Source organism: Spea bombifrons, chromosome 5 (genome assembly GCF_027358695.1).
Source record: "Spea bombifrons isolate aSpeBom1 chromosome 5, aSpeBom1.2.pri, whole genome shotgun sequence".
NCBI classification, from domain to species: domain Eukaryota; kingdom Metazoa; phylum Chordata; class Amphibia; order Anura; family Pelobatidae; genus Spea; species Spea bombifrons.
This window is the reverse complement of record NC_071091.1, coordinates 58200031-58222889: the sequence shown is the minus strand read 5'-3', so window position 1 is coordinate 58222889 and position 22859 is coordinate 58200031. Positions and strand designations below refer to the sequence as shown.

Below are 22859 nucleotides of genomic sequence, written 5' to 3'. Positions count from 1 at the left end.
TCCTGTCCTTATCAGGATAGTAAAGCCCTGTATTGCTATGTTACAGTGCCACCAAGGTTCCTGTCGTCGGCGCTATTTTCACCTGATGATCCAAGACTTGTATTCCTGGTCACTATGGGCAGAAGGAAGCAGTGGGTGTACCCAGTCAGGGTACAGGTCGTTCCCGTCACACCGATCCCTTCCCATCTCACCTAGTCTCTTTCATTTACTCTTGTCCCTACTCTAGTTCACATTTTCAACCTCTCCCTCACTACTGGATCTGTCACATCCTCCTTCAAGCATGATATGATAACTCCAATCTTGAAAAAGCCCTCCCAGGACCAGACTGATCTGTCCAATTACCGTCCCATCTCTCTACTTTCTTTCTCCTCCAAGCTTCTTGAAATAATTGTTTATACCTGTCAGGCATCACCCAAAGTCCCACAGACCGCAAGGCGTGGCCGCCCCTTTAAGAGGCCTGGCTGGACTTAAACTTATCACCTAGTTCTGTTATGGACTGAGCCCCACCTCTCTCACCTGGCCTCATCATCAGGCTTTAAATGTTGTTTTTGCTTCTGGATGTGCTGTGATTATATGCCTAATTTCCTGGGCTTTGACCTCTGCTTTGATACACCTTTTGTGAACCCTGTCTGCCGGCACTTACCTCTGCTTACGTTTGACTCTGCTTCTGGATATCCCCTGTCTCTACCGCGTACCTGTTTTGCCCCGGTGCACACTCTCACTGCTCAAGTGATCTCTCTGTACTGTCACTCTGAACAGTGTTATTTTGGAAGGGTGTGCGCCATCTCCCGCAACTGGGCTCCAGCTCCTGGTAAGTGCTGACTATACCCCAATTAACTAAGTTTCTTGATTCCAACTCCCTACAACGCCCTTACTAAAGTCACAAATGACCTACTCACTGCTAAATCCAAGGGCTACTTCTCCATGCTAATCCTACAGGACCTTTCTGCCGCTTTCGACACAGTGGACCACCCTCTTCTCCTTCAAACTTATCATGCTCTTCCTACCTCTCTGATCATATCTTCAGCGTCTCAGACTCCAGTAACACTCCCCCCTCTCAGTTGGGGTACCCCAAGTTCACAGACCCCTTTTGTTCTCGCTTTACACTTCCTCACTTGGTAAACTTATCTCATCCTTTGGCTTTTAATACCACCTGTATGCTGATGACACCCAGATCTATCTATCCTCTCCTGATCTCTCTCCTTCTGTCTAAGATCGTGTAACTAACTGTCTCGCCTCCGTTTCTACCTGGATGTCTGCACGTTTCCTGAAACTCAATATCTCCAAAATCAAACTTCTCACCTTCCCTCTCCCCAGTGCTAAGATTCCCTCATCAGTTTCCCTTAATGTTAATGGTGCTTTCATCTCCCCGTCTCCTCATGCTCGCTGTCTTGGTGTTACACTTGACTCTGACCCCTCGTTCACCCTCCACATTCAGTCTGACTCTAAAAACTGCCGTCTCCATCTTAAAAACATTGCCCATTGCATCCGTCCCTTCCTAACACAGGGTGCCACTAAGGCTCTTGTCAATGCCCTTATTATCTCCCATCTTGATTATTGTAACTCTTAGCTGTCTTAGCTGATCTCCCTCTTACTCATCTCACCCCTCTACAATCAACCTGCTGCTGCCAGGCTTATCTTCTCTCCTATCGCTTTACTAACAACTCTCCCTTCTGTCAGTCTCTTCACTGGCTGCCTGTGCGCCCCAGGATTCATTTCAAAATCCTTTGCATCGGTTCCCCTACCTATATCTCCTCACTCATCTCTAAGTACACTCCTAATCAGTCTCTCCGCTCACAAAATTTCTCATCTTTCCCTTCGTTCCTTCCAAAAATCCCTCAAGACCCACTTCTTTAAGAACGCTTAAAATATTGCACATTAACGCCCTTCTATATTCCTTTAGCTCACCGTTCATAGTCCCTCCCCTGCAGTGTGTAGTGTGGCTGGTCCATCCCTAACAATGCCACTTTTACCTTTGTGTAATACACTCTAAATCCCTGTAGATTGTAAACTCCTTTAAGCAGAGCCCACCTCACCTGTTGTTTCTGTATGTCAAATTGTTATGTTACATACTACTTGTTATGTCCAGTCTACCAATTGTACAGCGCTACAGAATTTGATGCAGCTATATAAAACAATAAATAATAAGAATAGCCTGTCGTTTGTCCCCACTTGGGACAGTCTTAAATTTTAGCTAAATGATACCATTACAGAAGAAAAATCTACAAGGACAGTCCATAACTGAAATACAAAGTGAATTTCCAATTTTCTTTCCACAAGGTAACTTAATCAACAAATCAATGCATTGCAGCCTTCATTAATTGGGGGCTGTTGGTATCCCAAGTATAAGTAAGCAAGGAGATCGAAGTCAGCATTCAATGTCACTATTGGGGTAAACCTCTTCAAATTGCATATGATTTCTGTTAACTTTTTAATTCTAAAATGCATTGATAGAGTGATTTGGGTCAGCTCAGTAGACTGTAAACCCCAGCATCTGAAAAGGTGCCTAGTTGGTTCTAAAAATTAAAATTAACAGAAATACAATGAATTTTTCAGATTCTTCCAAAATAGTATGTTGCATAGTAATGTTTCTTCAGATTCTCAATAACCATTTACCATAAACACATAAAAAGAACACGACCACATAACATCAATAACATCATTCTCCATAAGCGTGGCCAAACAGAACAGCATCTGTTTATTTTCACGTTGTCTTGCATTTTTTCATAATCAGATATGAGAAACCAGCCCCTTTTAAGGTAATATAAAACCATTTCACCAGTACCTAACTTTATAGTAATTTAAAGAAAGTTTTCAAAAGAAAAAAAAAGAATATAATAATTTAATGAAATGTAAAGATCAAGTGGTGCTCTAAATATTCTGTCAGAATATGTGAGTAACACCTAATTCAGTATATGCTTAGCACCAAATATATGATGAATGATGATGTGAGGAGCATTGAGAGTTGTGCTGTTATGACATGGATCGAAACCAAATCTTCAGCGTTCATAGAATTTATCATATTTGATATTCCTTCTGCTACAGGCCTGGACTAATCTAATCAAAGTTTTAGCCAGGATATATTTTTGGGATCCATGAAAGGAAACTTCCATAGAGATCAATTAGTCTAGTGCAAAATTTTAGGCATCAGCAGTAAAGTTTGAGAATCTGGCCTAAGGGACAGACAAATAATTTGCAGATAGACATATGTATGGATAGATTTGGGCTCCTCACATCTTCATACCTGCCATGGGAAGGTAGTCAATCAGTAGATATCTATAAGAACAAAGCAGTAAATACTGGATGGCACGTCCCACTCTTCTCCAACTTATTTTGTTGTAAGGATATAAGGTTCTGATGTGCTAGTGTGGACAGAATATATCTTGTAAACAGGTTAACGAATGTTACTTTTGAAGTATTACAGGTGTGGAAACAATATATAAAATTGTGAAAGCCCATAAAAGTAGACCTGTGATTGAAAATGCGCAACATGTCATTAAAGTTGCATATCTTGTGTATAATGTAAATATTAGTTGGGTTTTGTGCCAAAAAGAAACATCCACAGTAAGTATATGTATGTAGGCTGATATTTCCATTTGTGCATATTATTATATGCTAAGCCTACAAATCATTCCCCTGGTGTTACCTGTGTCTGTTGCTTTAGAGGTTGTGGGCACATTTTAAACAGATAGTATGCCCATACAAATACAACAAATTGAAACACACTTATCTCTTGGTTCCATAAATGATAGTAAGTTAGACATAATTGTTGAATGTAACTATAATGCCAACAATTTTATAATCATGGGTCTGCCAAGAGAATGTACCAATATTGTTTATACAGAGCCAAAGTACATCCTCCTATCGTCCTGCCCCTTTAGATTAGTTATTGTGATGGCTATGGAGAGAGAGGCCAGTGCTTTTTGAAGTGCATTCAGAAAGAACTGCATATTTAGGTTACAAGTGGTTAAAGAAGTAGATTTGCATTCTTTTGTTCTTATCCTGAAATATTTATTTAACATTTGCCCCAAAAGGTTGTATAAATAAATAACCATATAACTCTTTTCTATGTTTCATGTGAGTATTCACTTACCAAAGATCTGCTATTTGAGGAGCAAAGATTTGTACCTTGAAGCCTTTGAAGATCGGAACATGGCCAATGGCCTCACACATGATACACGGTGCAACATAATCACACAAATCCTTATGCAACCTGTGCAACCAAATACTGTGGCAAAATTAGCAAAATGTGTTTGCATTTGTGACAATAGTCTTAAATACCTGTAATGCTTCTAACTTTATCTCAGGGTACCATGACCCTTAGTGTCCAAAGGCTACACACACTTGTAGCACAGATTAGGTGTACTGCCTCTTCATAACCCAGGAACTTTATGTAGATTTTACTGCTTTTTTTTGTGTCAAGTCATAAAAATCTACTTAGAACACATTGCTAGGTAAACTATTGAAAATATAAATATGCCACATTCAGAAAAAATGGGAATCCCCCTTTAAAGACACAGAAGGACCAAAGAAGTTATGGACATTGCCTGTTTTCCATGGACCAGACAATTTTCATGACATTTCTATTAATTGTTTTATTGTCAATGTCCTCTGTAATGATGGATACTGTTATACGTCATAAGTTATAAATGGTCACGTAAAGGAATCTCACAAGTCCGTGTTTCCTAAACAAATGTTTTGTGCATTCCAGGTCTTCTTTTACTGAGAAAATAGAAAATGTTAGATCCTATTTTTAAATATTTTATTCAAAAAAACAGAATGGTTTCACGGTTTATTAAAAACTGGTATCATGCAGTAAAATGGTACAAGAAATGATCCACTGTCATTTAAGCCTAGCAGTTCAAGATGATTTTAAAGCATTTGTGCAATACCATGGGTGGGAATTGCCATTCGGCACAGCCTCTTCCTTAAACCACAAAACATTTTTTGCCGCAGCATTAAAGAACAGAAATTGTTGAACCATGTTTAGTGGGTCTTGATGTTTGTAGGAATATAAAAATTGACATTGAAAAACTACAGTGTTATTGAGAAAGAGACTGTACTGTATGCTTTTTGAAACAGCCCACAGTCAATATTTAAAACAGATTATCTCAAGTACTCTTAATAATTTTTCTTGGGCTATAACAAAATACTTCTACTAATCTTTGTATATACATTATATAAGACTGGGTTGCTTATGACCTATATTAATTAACAGTGATCCGTAGCACAAAACATTAGAATACTGTAAAATACACGATTGTGAAGACCTAATTGTTGGAGGATCTAAGTTACTTCACATTGGTTTGTGATACTTAAGAAAAAATGGTCTGACTAGAAACAACGCAGGGTCCGCACCAGGAATGATGCCAACTGTACATCACAGGAAGAGTATGTAGTTCACCATACAACACAACCTGGTGATAGCCAAAGAGGAACACTTTTTTTGTGATTTGATGAACTACAGGGTGCCATTTATGTAACTAAGTAAGGCATTTAGTAGTAGAATACTTCTCCTTCTCAATTTAAGAAGTATGAGAGATGAGGCCTGATCAAAAGAGATGATCTTGGAGAACATTTTGGAACCAGGAGAACATAGCTGAAGCTAAGCTGCTATAGCTAGAGTTTCTGAGGCAAAGTGTTAGCGATCCCAGGTGTGCAGCATACATAACTCTTTCCTCTTACAAAGACCCTCAGGCTGCTAACTTCTTATTTCCTCCATTTAGATCTCCCGGCTGCATGATGTTTCCGTTAAATACACATATTTATAGAGAGAGACCCTCGTATTCCTTTTTTGGAAGATATAACATACCTAACCACAATGTTTGCAACTATATAAGTACATTTTTGGTTATAATAACAAACATATTATGGCATTGTACAGAGTTTTTATTTCCCCTTTATCGAACCCCTTAGCAGAATACTATTGTTATATAAGTCACTATCCAATTCAATCACAGTTTCTTCAAAATGAAGTAAATTTCTGTGTTTTTACACTGTTTACAGGCCCATTATGTAATAACCTGGAAAACCTGGAAAACCACTGATATGCTTCTACCCAAAGTATCACAGATGTGATGTAGCCTTCATGATAGAAACACTCAATTTGAGGCCCATCTAGTTTTATATTTTTTTATATTTAGGATAGCCTGAAGCCTACCCTGTCGATGTTTGAATTCCCCCATAGAACCTCTACCACTTCTGTTGGCAGGCTATTCCGCTTATGCATCACCCTCTCATTTTATTGTGACAACCATTATTGTTAAGCTCTGGGTTAACTACTTTACCTGTGACATGTTTAACTTAAAAAACAAAAATGTATACTTGAACAATGGCAATCTGTGAAATTGGCTATTTTGGTAGAGATGCTGTTGTCTTCCAATTCTTTATTCATTCAATTATTTTGACATTATTTCAAAACAATTTAAAAACAAAAGGCCCCAAAATTTTATCTAATTGCAAGCTTTTCCAGGAGTTGCTGCCCATTAGCCAGTCAAACCCAAAAATATGCAACCTATAAAATGAATAAAAAAAGTAATCATGTTCATTCAAAGTTGATGACATAGTATTGGATAAAATTTTAAATAAATATATAATTATGTATGTGTCTACGTTTCACACATCATTGACCTAATGGCCTGTGATAGATTTCAGTTCCAAACTGAATTTATAATCCAATGATAGACATTCTTTTCAGGAAGGATCTCTTGTTTATAAAAAAGGGTAATTTATAGGCATTTATACAATAATATATCTATTATTACATATAAACTCGTATTGTGACATTTCCATTTCCAGTATTGATTATCTATCTAGAAAACAAATTCATTTTAGAAATGAGATCACAGTTGAGTTTATTATTTGTCAAATTAGCCTATGGTGATTTATGTGATTAATGTGTTTTTTTTTGGGGGGGGGCATTAGAATTTGATTACTTGGGATCTAAACAGTAGTGTGAGACCATGGATGTTTTTGGAAAAAGAAAATGTTTTATATTGATTAACATTCAGATTAGATGACTATATTATAATGGTGCACCCCCAACATTTTCCAAATATGCAGAATATGTTTTGGTTATATGAATTGGCCAAAGCATAATTAAGCTCACCCGCCACGTCAAGGCACACTCTCAATAGGGTGAGAACCTACTCTCACCTCCTACATAGTGGACACACACAGCAGTTTATACTGCTACCAAAACCTTATTAATGTGTTGGGGGAGGTGCAATTAAACCTCCTCCCCATTAACCCCTGGACAGCAAGCTGCAACCAGACTGATGAGGAGCCAACAACCTCAAATATGTGCAAACAGGGAAAAGAAAAAATGTCGGTGCGCTAAGCTAGTCACAGGCTCAAATAATACAAATGTGTAATACGAGGCCTACCAAACAGGTGTAAGCATGCAGCAAGAAACAGTGTATTGGCTGTACAATGTATACAAAAAACAAAAACTGTCTGCGCTTCTTACCCTAATTGACGTGGCGGGTGAGCTTAATTATGCTTTGGCCAATTCATATAACCAAAACCTCTCATTTATATTATGTTTATATATTTGTTGCCAACTTTATTAGGGTAAGAAGCGCAGACAGTTTTTGTTTTTTGTATACATTGTACAGCCAATACACTGTTTCTTGCTGCATGCTTACACCTGTTTGGTAGGCCTCGTATTACACATTTGTATTATTTGAGCCTGTGACTAGCTTAGCGCACCGACATTTTTTCTTTTCCATGCAGAATATGTTGTTTGTTATTGCAATATATTTCTGTCTATACATGCAGTAAAAATCTGGATAGGACTGTCTCCTGTCTTCCATGTTTCAAGACATTTATTTTTGATCTTTTTGTGATTGACTCCATTAAGCTCCTTTGAAATTGACACAAAATACTTAGGGGTTAACTGATACCACAGTTTAAAGAAATTGTAACACAATTCCGACGCGTTGATATACGGAGTTAAAAATGATGTGCATCAGTGTAAATATGCCTGAAGAACCTGAATACACTGTAACATTGGTTTTATTGTACTTTTCTCTGTGGCACTGTATGGAACAAATCAAACACAACTGTGACAAGTTATCCATCTTGTGACATATAAGCTATTTACTAGGTATCAAGCCTGAAGTCGCTCCATTTTGTGCATTACTAAAAAAAAAAAAAGTAATAAAAAATAAAATAAAATACAGAAACCTTGGTAAAACATAGTCCCAAATGGCGAGCGCAGGAACATTATAGTTCCCATATTCTCTGAAGTGCTGTGCTGCAAAATGGTTCTGGCTCAGAACAGTAAAACCTTGGTTTCAGAGCAACACCAAATCGCCTCTGCAACTACGTTATACCATTGTAGAAATGTCTTAGTTCAGTTACAGAAACAAAACCTTGGTAATACTGCATGTCACGCTTACACCTGAGGGGTCAATTGTAAAGTTGCTCTTTTTGCTCTTTCCAGCCTTGTGTAGTCTGAGGAGTAACACAAAAGCAGGTCTAATCAGTAAAGAATGCTTTCAGCAGTAGAACAGATTTGTAGAAACCTGTATGCAATTTTTTTTCTGGAAATATTCCCTACCTGTGCCATCTTCTTTTTTTCGTGGTTTTTTACTTTTTCTATTCTGATTTTTTTTTTTGTTTTTATTTTTTACTTGTGTATAAAGTGTACTAACCAATGTTCATAGCAGCCGTATACTTAGCTTTGTGGCTTGGATTTAAAAAGTTCATCTTATGTTACTTGATGTTTTTTTTTTAAATTTGTGCAAGGTTTAAAACTCTCTACTCTTGTTCTGTTGTTCGTAGAGTTTAGGGAAGAATCAATTTATTTGAGTCCTCTGAGTAAAGAAACAGAAATTCCATAAATAAGGCTCCAGGTATAACTCTGTGCATCTCTCTATTCCTTTCTTTGTTATAGCTCACGCTGGTTAAGTCAGATTTCCAGGATGACAACAATAGAAATTTCCTTCTAGAGTAAGAGCAAATGTTATGTGTGTAGCAAACGTTCAGTATCAGCATGTGCAGTTGAGTCTCTTGAGAAATTACAAGAGTAGTCCAGGAAGCCTGTTTCCTCCACTCCTACAGGCCAGAGACCATGACTTGAAAAGATGGCTGCACGTGTCTGTGACGTGGGCTGGCACTGGGACTTACACACGGACTGGCACAGCTTGCATCTATGCCTCCTATTGATGGCAAGTAGGCATGGTGTAGAATGGGTAGTTGTAAAGACAGCCGTCGCTGTATACTGGGAAGAAAAGTAAAAAGATTATTTTGGCTTCATCAGTTTGACTAAGATTGTTTTTCTTCATGATAACATTTGAATTATTTTTATATACGTCATGTTAATTTAGCAATTGTTTGCCAAACTCACTTTCCCAGCATTAATTCCAGCTATGTTGGTTCACAAGCTCATAACATGGTAAACTTACTTGGTCACTGGCCTTGTGCTTTGAATAGTGGAATATCTTACCTAGGGAGCCTATAGAGTGATCAGGCTACCTGAAGGGCTGCTTTTCTCCCTTAGGCTGGTTGGGGAAATTAGAGATCACCCTTGTAAATGGCCCATAGAGACTAGCTCTGTGCCTAGCCAACACAGCCGCCATAGTGACCTAACTTCATGTCGCATCTGCAGTGCACCAGGATATGATGTCATATCCTGGCACTCAGCATGGTAGACGGAGGCCATGGAGGTATGATGTGGTGGTGGGGGGCTAGAGCAGCGTCCTGGGTCTGGGCTAGGGTCCAGCCAAGATACATCTCTGGCTTTTAATGTGGTTCATATTTTAGAGTCTCTGGTGATTAGGATTGGATTTTCCCTCTGGATACATGAAGTTATGGGTCCACTTAAATAATAGAATAGTCCCATGTTTACTCCAAAATATAAATACAGGCAAGATACAGCAGAGAAAAATTATGTGCAGATTCTGGAGCTCTGTTTCCAACGTTATTCACATAAAAATTGATCCTTCATAAAGGTCAGGCACCAAGTCTTTTCTGAATATCAGTGTCAACTTTTGCTTCAGTGAGGTGATCAAGCATAATTACAATTACAGCAATATAATGAGAACTGCAAACAACATGGTATAGATCTCATAAATTATAAAATGCTATAAATGCTTAGAATTCACAGCAAAATAGCCCTTTTTTAAAGGCATAACTTTACTCTGAATGTCATGATATAGTTATACAGTATATACTAGTCAAATGACATATCCTCTACAATTATTCACATTGAATATTTTATTAAAGTTATTAATACGTACTGCTCTGGAGAATTTATGTCATCTATAGTATCCTTATTGGTTCTAGACGTTTCTATTGTGTTCCACTGCGGAGGAGCATTTTGATCATGATGATTTTTTAAAACAGCCTTTTCACCATCTGTAATTAAAAATACTATATTTAAACTGTAATCGTTATGTAATTAAATTATATATGCACACAAACCAGTTAAAAATAAATACTAAAACATTAAAAAAAAAATATTAGGTAATCAGCCACTCTTTCTTTGAGGACATTTAATACATAATCCATTCTTTTAAAAGTACTATACACTAACAAACTGTTGGGTTTGAGTCAACGGAGCAGCCATTCTCCCTCCTTCTTAAAATAGCCTGTTTATTATCTATAAGATGGGAAACACAATAATACAGGGCCAACGGTTAATCCATTAAATCCGTTCTCCTTTCCTTTATACAACTTAACTGCTCAAAAATGGGTTTCAACGTCCATGTGGTTGTCTGCCTCTCTATAGCGGAGCTCTGTTTCAGTATAGCAAGTTTTGCTCAGCAGTAACCAAGTTTGTGTCCTACTTTATGCTCTAAAAGCCAGGCTAGATGTTAAAAGGGACCTTATTAGGACACAGGCTTTTTAGCAAATGCACAGCAAGGCACTTTCATTATTATTGTGGTTTATAAAGGCTGGACTTATTTCTTCGCCACAGTCAAAATAGAGAATAAATCCAAACACATAGAAACAGGAATGCTTACTACCTTCTTTGAAATTATAACACACGAACACCTTAAAAGGTTGTCCTAATAAAAAAATTCAAACCTGCTTGATAATGATTACTCATTTATAAATTCTGGCATCTGTAAGGTTATGGGTGGCAACAGCTCTTTTTGTATTTTAAATAAGACTGAGATTAATGGGACATGAAGGAAAGCGCCAGCATGATATAGAAACATTTGGCCAAAATAAAACATTCTCAGTACAAAAAAGGTCACACAATCCTTTAGTAGCAAGTCCATTATTCCCCCACTAGATGGAGATGATTACAAGATGGCTTACTGGTAGAAGCACAGTTTGAAAAGAAAGAAATATTGTATTGACATAAAGTGCCCCTCGCTTTGGAAACCACAATGCTAAACCCAAGCTGTCTCCAGTTAACATTTCAATAACCTACAAGACATGGTATACTTTTGTAATAGCTTCATAGAGCAAAGAGGCCACAAGAGCATGATGTATAGAATGTTCAGTATATTATCTTATTCTTTACCTCAAGTCCCTTCAAGTTTGATGGAATGTTAGCCTATCAAAAACCCCAATGTTAGGAGAAAATGCACTGGGAGTAGTGGTAAACATGAATGTTTCAATGTTAGGATTAGGTCACTGGAAACAGGGTCCATGGAAAAAATCTAGATGATTCTGTTTCTTCACACAATTATTTTGTTTAAATTATTTTTTTTCCAATCTCATAATATTTGCGTATTTGCTTAAACTATGATGAACACTATAGTTGTAGATACACATAAAATGTTTTACTTTCTGGTATTTAGACAGCTATAACATTTGGATAGATTAACAATGTTCTTTTCTTTTTTTTTTATTTGTTTCTTACCTTTATTATCTGTGAAATTTCTTATACTGAGAATGTCATTTAGGTCCTGGTAGTGGTTCTGTTTGACATAGGTTGTCTTTTCCGGTGTGTCTTGTAGCTGCATTGTGACTTCTTCAAGATCTTTGTCCAGCTAAATATAACACAATTTCATCAATACATTGCTCTTCGTTTGAATAAACGTATTGCATCATTACAATATCATTAAGTAAGGTTCTTACATCACCTGTATATCTAAACCAATAAGTAACTCTGTACCAACCCTTTACAGATTAAGCTGCAGCTGTATGAAAGTTCTCATTTTGCAGCAGCTTTGCAAACTTCTCTAGTTAAATCCTCACGTAAATCCTTTTCTATAGTTAGGAATAATCCTTTGATTTTTCGTTCTGACAGATTTTTTTTTTAATGTTCAATAATATATGTATGAAACACTCCTTTAATTACTGCAGCACTTGTCACCATCCATTTTTATCAAAGTAAGATCAGCACAATTACATTAACTACTACTTTTTTTTTTACTTGGTCTCGATCTAGAAAAAATATTTATTAGATACCAGGTTATTCTTCTACCTTTCAAAACCCGAAGGCTGGTTACATAACTTTGTTGGATGTAAACAGTTAATGTTGTCTAGGTCCCATATTCATCTATCAGGAAATTGAAATAAAGCTGTTCTCTCCTGTAAGAACACGTCAGTGGAATTTCAAATGCAGCATCAATAATGGAGTGAGTATACATAATAAATGGATTATAAAAGCCCTATATTTATTTTGTTATTAAAAAGGTTGATAGTGTAAGGAGGACAGACTATTACAGCTTAAATGCAGCAATATATTATCAGTTTCTTCTTACACGAAAAACTTAATGTAGGTGCATGTCATTTAAGTATTCTATGTCATACATATTCTGGGCAAAGTGCCCTGTAGAGATGTCAAGCGTTAATTAAGACCAGTGCAGGACTTGCAGCTGATTCCACTCTACCATAAGTCTACCATTTGTCATAGCTAAGGCCATATTGGGGATTGGTTGGTAGCCCTAGGGTCAGTGACCCTAGGGTCAGTGGCCGCCAAATGACATAAGTGTGGCCACTGGCTGCATCCGCACATTCCATTTGTATACTCATGCAGCTGGCTGCCGCACACTGTGGCCCACATCTGGTGATCATTGGGCACTGCCTGTCAGTGACCCACCAGACATTTGGCCGATGTGCCAGATGGTCAGTTGGGGCCTGCTACAAGTGCATAGATCCAATACTGTTGGTCTTTGTCATAATCAAAACAAGACAGGTTCACCACACCAGGTCTTATGACAATGGCGGTAATATTGACATGTCTGAATTCTGTTATTCTCTTCTTCTAATACTGGATCATTAAAGGGACATTCCAGCCACCATATGCATTTTTAAGAAGTGTGAGGACTGTCCTGCTGATTGGCTGCTTAGAGACAAGAATTGTTGAATCAAGGAGGAAGGTAACTGCAGAGCTCAGGTGTTTTTTTTTTATTTATGAAGAATGCATATTAAAGTACAATTTGAGTACTTTAAAATCCATTCTAAGTAGGGCTGTCACATACACTAAACTAAACATGCTGAAAGTACCTAGCCTTTTTCTGAGTGGACACTTGACTGGAACCGACTGTTATGTGTTGCATAAACACCTTGTTTGCATGACACTAAAAATGAGATACCTCTGTTATTTTCATTCTTAAGCGATGGTTCTCGGACTGTAGTCCTTCTAATCGAGACGTGCTGGCCTGATTCACACTGGTGACTGATGTTGAAGTCTTTGAGTCTTCCTTTTTTTGATTGTGCGTGAACTGGAATCTTCTGTTTTGAGTTGCTGCATCTGGGTTTGTCCTCAGGGTAATTAACTATGAAAATAAAAATATATTTATGATAATATATTTGGTAATAGAATATCGGCAGCCTGCAAGTAGGGACTTTTGCTGTTTTTGAACTGGATGACTGGTTTTGGTCCCATTTGATTTTTCAAGTTAATGTCTAGAAATATTAATCCTTAAACAACAATGTAAAGCAGATGTCAGAGCAAAACATTAAAATGACCACATAAAAATGTATAATGCCAATCATATTTATTAATATGTAATAATACCATTTCATGTTGTCCAAATGTATTTCTATCATTAGAACTCATTTTCAAAGATGGTGTGCAGGAGATTTTATTTACAGCTAGAAATACAATACAAGAAGTCCAGTATAGTGATGCATGATAGCCATGTGACTCCATTTTAACAAATATAAATCTGTGATCTGGCAATATGGGCTATACTGATCAAGAAAAAAATAACATATCAAGTTATATTACAGGTCCCAATTAATTCCCTACATGTCAATTGGGTATTATTAGGTATTATTACAAATAAGGCTTCTGAAAACACCACTTGCAACATTTTTAATCTTTTTCATTTGATCACAGATCCTAATATTTAATCCTTAAAAAAACCCATATTAATGATAAAAAAAGTGAAAAAAAACCACTTGTCTTTCTATTGTGCTGTATAAGGGAGCAGGCATCTTGCCGCATCATCATATCTTTTAAATTGGTACTTTCATGCTTGGCCTGATAGTAGGGCTCCTATGCATGAATTGTGGGAAATGAAGGGATATGTCCATGAAATACATTCACTATGGAAGCTGCCGCGCCATATGCTATGTCAGAGCTGGATATAAACCCGAATAACATAAATAGATACATTGAATACAAAAATTAATATTCTATAGGGACTAAGTAGAGGATTTTTTTCACTTCCAAAAGTAAAATCGAAAGAATCCATGTAAATCTTACACGTAATAAATGTTGGTCTTTTGCTTATATAATTTTCTAATTACTGATGTTACCTTATATTTAGAAAATCCCCTGTCTGTAAACTGGGGGGCACGGGTGGGACCATTTAACATATTTGTGGCTCATTAGTCAGGCACCAGTGCAATCCTAAACTCACAGCTGTGCTAGTTCACCATGTAAATTAGTGGAACATTGATTGGGTTTTATTAGATTAGTGATGCTTTATGATTAGGGAGCGTTACTAATTAGTCTTCGGTATTATGGGCAGTTCTTAATTCTTCTATATGAGTATTAAAAAGCTAACATAAAGAAAAAAACATACAGACAGCTAGGAATCAACATCCCCCTAACAAGGATGGTAAGATGTGTATGGAGTCAACTGGCCAGTACATGTGTGCGTTTGCACATTAACCCATTGTACAGCGCCACGGAATTTGATGGCGCTATATAAAACAATAAATAATACTAATAAATCCACTCAGTTTATGAAGCTACTATTAACTACAAAACCACACGATAGTCCTCTCGCAAAACATGTAATCTACAAACAGCCATGTTCGTAATGGATAGGGAAGGGAAATAATGCAGAAAGGTGGAGTAAAAATTAAAATATAAATTTGATGTAGATTGTCAAACAATGTCAGTATTGGGATAGATAATTCATTCTATGCCATGTAGTTTGGAAGAACCATGAACCTTGGTCTATGTTATGAATAAAAGGCTATTTGATTCTAGTGTTTTAACTCTTTGAGGGCCAGAGTAATGTGTAACGCAGTGCAGAGCCCTAAGGCACATCAAAAAGACCATACTTTTGAAAGGGATCTACAAATCCTTAATTCTCATTAACATAAGTAGTTCTGAATCTTAGCAGGATTTTATGAATCTAGGTCAAAAGGAATGAACCTCGAATGCTTTGGTGGCTGTTCTGTGTTTATTACACATTCTGCAATGTAGTGACATTATAAAACTGAGTGTTAGTGTTTCTCAATGTGGGGTAACAGTTAAGATGATACGTGCATTTTCTGCCTTAGCATAGCTAAAACAATATCTGCAACAATAACAACTGATATTACTCTAGTATCCTTTAGATCAGAGCTCTTGAAACATGGTGCCAGGACCAGATACTGGGTCGCAAGATGTGTCACTGGGTTGCACCAGGGATTTCACTCTGCCCTCACTAATGCTCAGCTCTGTACTCTTTAATAACATTAAATACATTAATTGCTGTTACAAAAAATGTCTGAGGTGATGACATGCAAGATTCATCTGATTATGTATTTTAAATGCTGTTATATTACTGGGCCACCTTGCTGGGTTTGCCATGTGGACCAAAAGTCCAAGCATCCCATCAGTAGGGTCATTGGTATGTGATGTTACCTCACTAGGTAATGGGGACAAGTTTGAAGACCACTAATTTACATTATACCACTTTATACAGTTACATTTATATCTTACAGTATATGTGTATAAACCATTTTGTGTCTAAACATTGAGTTGTAGTAAGACATAAGAAGATGTAAGTACATATAGGCACTATCCGGTAATTATGGAATTAGGAAACCGTGAAATGTTGAGTAATATCCTTAATAATTTTTCAGTACAGTATTCTTTGTACAAATACGTTCTCTAACTTACCTTTGGCACAAAGACGAGACAGAGAGTAATTGTACTGCAGAAGATGATGACTAAAGCTACAATGCAGAACTGGACGTTGGGTTGGTCTTTGGTGAGAAAAGACACTGCAGCTCCTATTATACACATGATGCCCACGTTGTACACACTCATTCCAATGTATTTGCTGTCATTCAGTGCCGGAATGCTTACATTACGCGTCTCCCATGCCAGAAAACAACCGAACAACTAGTGAAAGTAAAGAAAAATACGAGTATTTTACAAGAAACCTCATACATATGAGTTGTACATCATACTTACAACTGAACCGACAGTTAAAGCAATAGAATTAATTGTGAATTTAACACAGCAGATTAATATGCAGTTAATCAGGTTTATATATATAATATATATAATGAAGTTAAAAGTGGTGGAATCACCATAGCAACCACTCCAATGATCCAATCAACAAACATTATATGGGTTGCTCTAGGGACAATGATATTATTTTCAAACTTTGCACTAAAATCTTGTTTCTAAAAATAATGGTTCAGGACAAAATTACCCATATGAAACACCTAGCATTTTTCCTAGAATGCTATAATTAGCACCAGAACCTAAATACAAACACCATACTCTATACCAATCAGATTTTACTATATTCAGTGTACCATACCTACTTATACCCCAACCCCATCCCTATAATGAGGGAAATGGTTTAAGTACATTAAAAATCCCCATGAGGAGACACACAATATGTTAACCTTTTGTGGGTTAACATGTGCCCAAATAAGCCTCCCCTTTAGAAAGGAGGGAATTAAATGGCATTTTCTACCTTCCAGGAGGCATTTAGTTTACTTGATTGCCCCCCATGGTTAACGGATGGTTCCCGGGATGCCTGGTTTTCTACAAATATTTAGTTTTGTTTTTTTCAGTGTTTTCACTTTTTTTTTCCAATTGTCACCGTGCAACTTTATTAATAACTGACAGTTAAAGAGGTATGGGGGCATGCTGCTTAGACCCCCAACATATACCGTTGGAAATGGTATAAGCAAACTTGGATTTCACTTGTTGGAACACTTAATTCTTATCACAATTACATCTTGCAAATCGGGGTTATTGAATCCTCACCATGCTGGGGGGTTTTCCACTCACCTCAACTTGACTGTGCTGTGGTCGGGTATAGTTGAATGTTAATGTAAGTTGGCAGTAGTAAATATACAAATTGAGCATTCTGTCCAACTCATGTAAGATTGCTACTGCAAACGTGTTTTAACTGCCAGCTTAGATTTCCATTGCCTACATCATCCTGTTAGCGAAATACTTTACACTGATTCATTTTTGATTGTTAGTAAACTGTAGGGTTTGTCTGCCAAACTCACAAATAGTTCATCCAAAAGAAGATACTGTTAGTTAAATCCGAAATCAGACTAGCTGGAATATAATCTATATCAATGTAATCTTGAAACCCTAAATAAACATTGCTTACCATAAGAAGGCCTTTATAGGCATATACAATTCCAAGCCAGATGGTCATGTGAGTGTTCTGACAATGTTCCAGAAATGGAAGAATTGCAATATCCCTTCCAGCAGGATCCGGCTGAAAAGAAAAATAATGTAGAAAAGAAAGAAAATGAGTAGATCAATAATTTGCTAATATTGCAAATTGTAATGCAGTTCTGACATCATAACACACAAGATAAGACCAAAAAAGGTAAAATAGAAAGCCTTTTCTGCTGCAATGACAGCAGTGCTTTTCAAACTACCAGTACCCTCTATGTTTGTCTTGTGAACAGAGAATAAAAGTAATTACATCTGGAAAAACTATGAATTCAGATGATTGGTGCTAGCCAAGTTTGAGGTAAGTAAACAGATCATTTTCAGTTTCTTTTAATGTTGTGTTGATGTTCCTTCAAGTCTATTATCTCAGTGTTTCGTGTTCCCCTTTTAACATAAGTGTAAGGGAGGTTCTGTCCTTACCCTACCCTACAGTTCTATAGATTATACTGAAAGCCCAATATAAAGTCAAAACCCAAAATTTATTTCAGCTCAATGCCTTAGAGATATGCAACACTCTTCTGTCTACTGAATGTAATATTGAGAAGTCACTCAAGGGTGAGTACATGTGAGCTTCAAAATGACAACTCGCATGTCATCTCCTGCATTTTTGCAAAATAAGTGGAAAAAACTTTTAGACTGATTAATTAATAAATGATTAATAATTTATCTTCTGTGTATTTCATGGTCGATGTGCATGGCAATGAAAACATCACAGTAGAGTAAGATGTCTTTGTTGGTCATCTCCCCACGGACTGTCAGAACACAATGTAATAATCATGAACTTGCATATTCATACACAGAGGGAATTCAAGCCAATGTGGTGTTAAACTGGCTGGGGAACCCCATCACTCTTTTCTATTAAAAGCTTTACTGAATAACTACTGAATTGTGAGCAAAGCCCCCCACTGAAGTGAATGGGTGCTCAAAGATAGAGGTGCTTTTTTTTACACTAAATGGGTTAATACACTAACACACGTGGTTAGTGAACAAGCATTTACTAGAAAAATGGCTGTATATAAGCTATTTATCATGCGCATTCAAACATACATACATATAGTACTGTGCAAAAGGTTTAGACAGACGTAAAAAATATTTATGTTTTAATTTAGACTTTTCTTCTGTTCCTTCACTTTGCATTTTGTTAATTGAGCAAAATAAACCATTAACATGTCTATTTTTGAAAGCATTCTTACTATACAATAAGATATATAATACATTACATTAAAGATAAAGACCAGTGCCCAACATTCTGTCTTTACTTCAGCCTTTTTCACTCTCTATTAATCAGCCTAAAGGAACTGGTGCCTGTTAGTTACAATTGAAATGCACCGCTAGTTTCTTCAATGACTCAGTCTATTTTCAAAGAATCCATTTGATTAAAATTGGTGGTTTTCTGCCTAATTCCACCATTATGTATCCACAAATATCTTGAATAGATTTTGTTTTGTTCTACTGAAACACGTTTTCTTGATCTTCTTAATTGCATTAATCAGCAACATTTAGCTTCTGCTACAAATATACACCATAAGAACATTTTTTTCAGGTAATAGTCTTCTTACTTTGTCTCCTGCATAGGAGGTTAGAAATACTATTGTATAATTAATGCTGTGCACATCTGTAGATGCTGTGTACACCTGCAAACTAGAATTCAGGGAAGGTGAATCCTGGGAGGGCCACTCTGTATCCGTGATGAATTCACGTGGGAAGATAATGAGTCCACTGGATATCAAAAATATTCGGAAGCACAGCATAAACATTATTCTAGATCATACATAATCTCCATGTTACCAGACAGAGCAACTTATTATATGCGACAAATGTTTAGTACATGTTTCTATGAAAAGAAAAACCTAATGCTAAAAAACTGGATCTTACAGTCAATATAGTAGATCTATTTATTACATCCTTGAAAAATGCATTCTTCTCACCGGGTACCAGCATCATTGATACAAAGCATGGCATGAGATGAACTCAGTTCAGAATAAATAACCTGCCCTACAGTGACCATTCACTATTAAAGTTTTACATTTTAGTTTGTCACATCTTTTGTAGAGGAAACGGCATCAATTTGCATATCTGACTTGTAGCTTATGCCAGCAACAGCTCAACCTTACAGCTTCCCTTCTGTTTGCATGCTTCAGTGGTTCCTATCTATTTAAGGCAACCAAGCAACATCTTGGAAGATTGGGTAGCCAGTTTCCACTGTGTCCTTATCTTATCTCTGCAGCATAGGCACCTATACTATGAGGGGAGGCAAGATAGCTCTGGCTTTGAGGATAAAAAAAGTATGCATATTAGGTTGAGCACCTTTATGAAGAGGAACTTTGCCTTGCAAATTGGGTCGGGACTATAATTGCAGGTGAGGCTAGTCTGATATTTTGATATTTCCTCAACACTGGTTCAACATGGAAAGTTTGTAGTTCTCCATTCAGATAAAGTACCGGTATAAAACAAAATATACCATAAATAATGTAGTAAAATGAACAAAAGTGTTAAAAATATTATTAAAGTATACATATAACCTTCTTTTTGTGACCTTTATATTCTGCTAGATGCGGATGTTCACCAGGAGGCCAGAATAATGAAGACAGATTCACAGAGAAGGTGGAGTGTTTGTGAGCCTCTCTTTCTCTGTGAATCTATCTGCATTAGTCTAGCCTCTTGGTGTACTGACGCAAAAATGGATCTACCCTCCAATCGGGAGAGAGGCCCTTTTGCGGACGTTCACGAGGAGGCCAGTTGCACTTATAAGAGGACGAAGAAAGAAGAAAAGTCAAGAGAAAAAGTGGAGCTGCAGAAAAAGAAGACAGGGACACGGATGTGGTCAGCGGAGAAAGTAGGGAGACATTGAGAAAGCGTAAATCAGCGTGAAAAACACAACAAAATTCAAATACAAATTCAGAGCTCTTTGCTTAGTTTTTGTTTGTGTCATTGGGGGTTTGTTTTCTGACATCTGTGCGAACTGTGTGCTTCAGTAAAGCTATACGATAGATTTGGGTCTTATTCATTCAACAAGGCCACATATAAAGTCTGTTTCATGGTGTGCATATAAGACCCTGTAGCGTCAGAATTATGGATATTAGCATTTAGTTCTACTACCTACTAGTTACTATACTGTTACTTCATGTTTCTTGTGTGCATTTCTAAGCCTATAATTTCCAACATGGATACTGTACACTAACTTACACTCAGTGGCTTCACAAGGGTTGGTGTCACCCAGTGCGATGACACATGGTGTCACCCTCCCTCAGGCCCGGGGCCTGATATTGGGACAGAGCAATCTGTTCCAATACCTGGACTCCGGGTATTGGAACAGATTGCTCTGTCCCAATATCAGGCACTGGGCACCACAACCATCTCTGGGAACCCACCTTTCCCCCAACCCCCTACTTACCTAATACACGGACAACCTTTCATTTCGGCATCTAACTACTTTATACCGGTGTCCCCTGCTTAATGGTGCTGGTATAATGCAGAAGAACCAAAAAAGGGACGAAGAAAGAGAAAAGGGAAGTAGACTATATAAACTGTACTTACAGTGTCATTGTTTATACCAAATAAACAATCTGACAAGTAAATTGTTTTTCAAATATTTTTTATTAACCCTCATACTTGATCTGACCACTTGCCTGTGAGTAACATACAGACCAACTCTCCACGATACCGGAATGGAAGGAGAAACAATAGGTTATATTAGAATTTAGGCCTAGAATATGGTTGAAGTTATTTTAATGTGTGTCCTTGCTGTTTTTGTGGTGCATATAAATACATTAATTCACAGAACAATTCAAGCTACAGACCAATTTGCTATTTCAAGCAAGTTACAGTTGTCATAAATTTAACACGTTAAAAATAACACATTAGTTTCGTATTGTGAATATTTTGGTTATATGGTATGCAGGAAACTAAATCATATGGACACGCTTCTACTTTATAATGTAACTTACTAATGTTAAAAATAGTGGCATAATGTTTAAGTATTAGAATCTCTATTGTATCCTAAAAGTAGTAAAATCTAACAAATGCAGTAACATTAAATAACTATACAGACCCAGTGATGTCACTATAAAATCTGAAGGGATACTGTCTGGTTACAGGAGATCCCTGATGCCTATTTAGACTTGAAAGGAATCTCCAATCAACAAAAAAAAAAATAGCGAGGAGTAATAAACATTTTTTTTTCTAAAAAAAATGTACAAATGTTCTCGGAAACAGGTGGCCAAGTACCTCATACCCCTTCACTCATAATCTAAGATAGGAAAAAAAACCCTTGTTGTTCCCAACCAAAAAGTTTTAAAAATAACAAAACCATTGTAGTGTGTAAGGGACAATTTGGATTCCCTCCAAAACATTAAAAAAAATTATTATGTATTATTGTACATGTTGGATGATTTTTCAGCAGAAGCATCTCACCTGAGGAAGAAATTCTTCATAAAACTTAAAAACTTTTCAAATTTTCTTTTTTTTTCTAATATATTACTTATATTATATTACTTATTATTTGTGTGGGTACACTAAACACGAAAAAGGGGAATCGGGCTTAAACAGACACATGGTAAAACTGGCAAAAACATTTTAGTAACAAGGATGTGAAAAATACTGGTCATGAAAGTAGAAAAATAAAGATATCTAAAAGAAAAGAAGATGTGGAAAAAAAGAAAAATACAAAAAAAACTACACCTATATGGTTTGATAAGTAAAATAATAAGTTACTGACCACAACTCTGATATCAAAGTGCAATTATAGATGAAAAGTACTCACAAGCATAGATAACAATATCCCAAGTTACACACAAGCGGCACACTGCTGTAACAGCACACTGCACAATTCAAGTTTCCATAGAAACTGGATCAGAATGATGTCTGCAGGAATCTGGCCAAGGAGTAGCTCATGTGTCCATAATCCTAGAAAGTCTATTTTGAGAATTACTCATAAATATATTCATACTACTAAGGCCCTGTGTAAAGCTACATAGGATGGAACACATATTCCATCATGATATAGACATAAAAGGTTCCGATTATATAATATTTATTATTATACTTAATATATTGTTCTTAATTGCTT

The 22859-nt window shown here is 36.7% G+C and overlaps 1 protein-coding gene across 1 annotated transcript in view; it reads right to left on the bottom strand.

The window, feature by feature from the left end:
* Positions 1–7998: 7998 nt before the first annotated feature.
* The window catches only part of GABBR2 (gamma-aminobutyric acid type B receptor subunit 2), a 207830-nt gene continuing 192969 nt past the window's right edge, over positions 7999–22859 (bottom strand). The window contains exons 14-19 of the mRNA XM_053467694.1: positions 17721–17831; positions 16256–16480; positions 13503–13685; positions 11822–11951; positions 10245–10362; positions 7999–9226 (exon numbers count right to left, since the gene is read on the bottom strand). Of these exons, the coding sequence (XP_053323669.1) occupies positions 9061–9226; positions 10245–10362; positions 11822–11951; positions 13503–13685; positions 16256–16480; positions 17721–17831 (933 nt within the window). The 3' untranslated portion in view covers positions 7999–9060. The remainder of the gene's footprint in view (positions 9227–10244; positions 10363–11821; positions 11952–13502; positions 13686–16255; positions 16481–17720; positions 17832–22859) is intronic.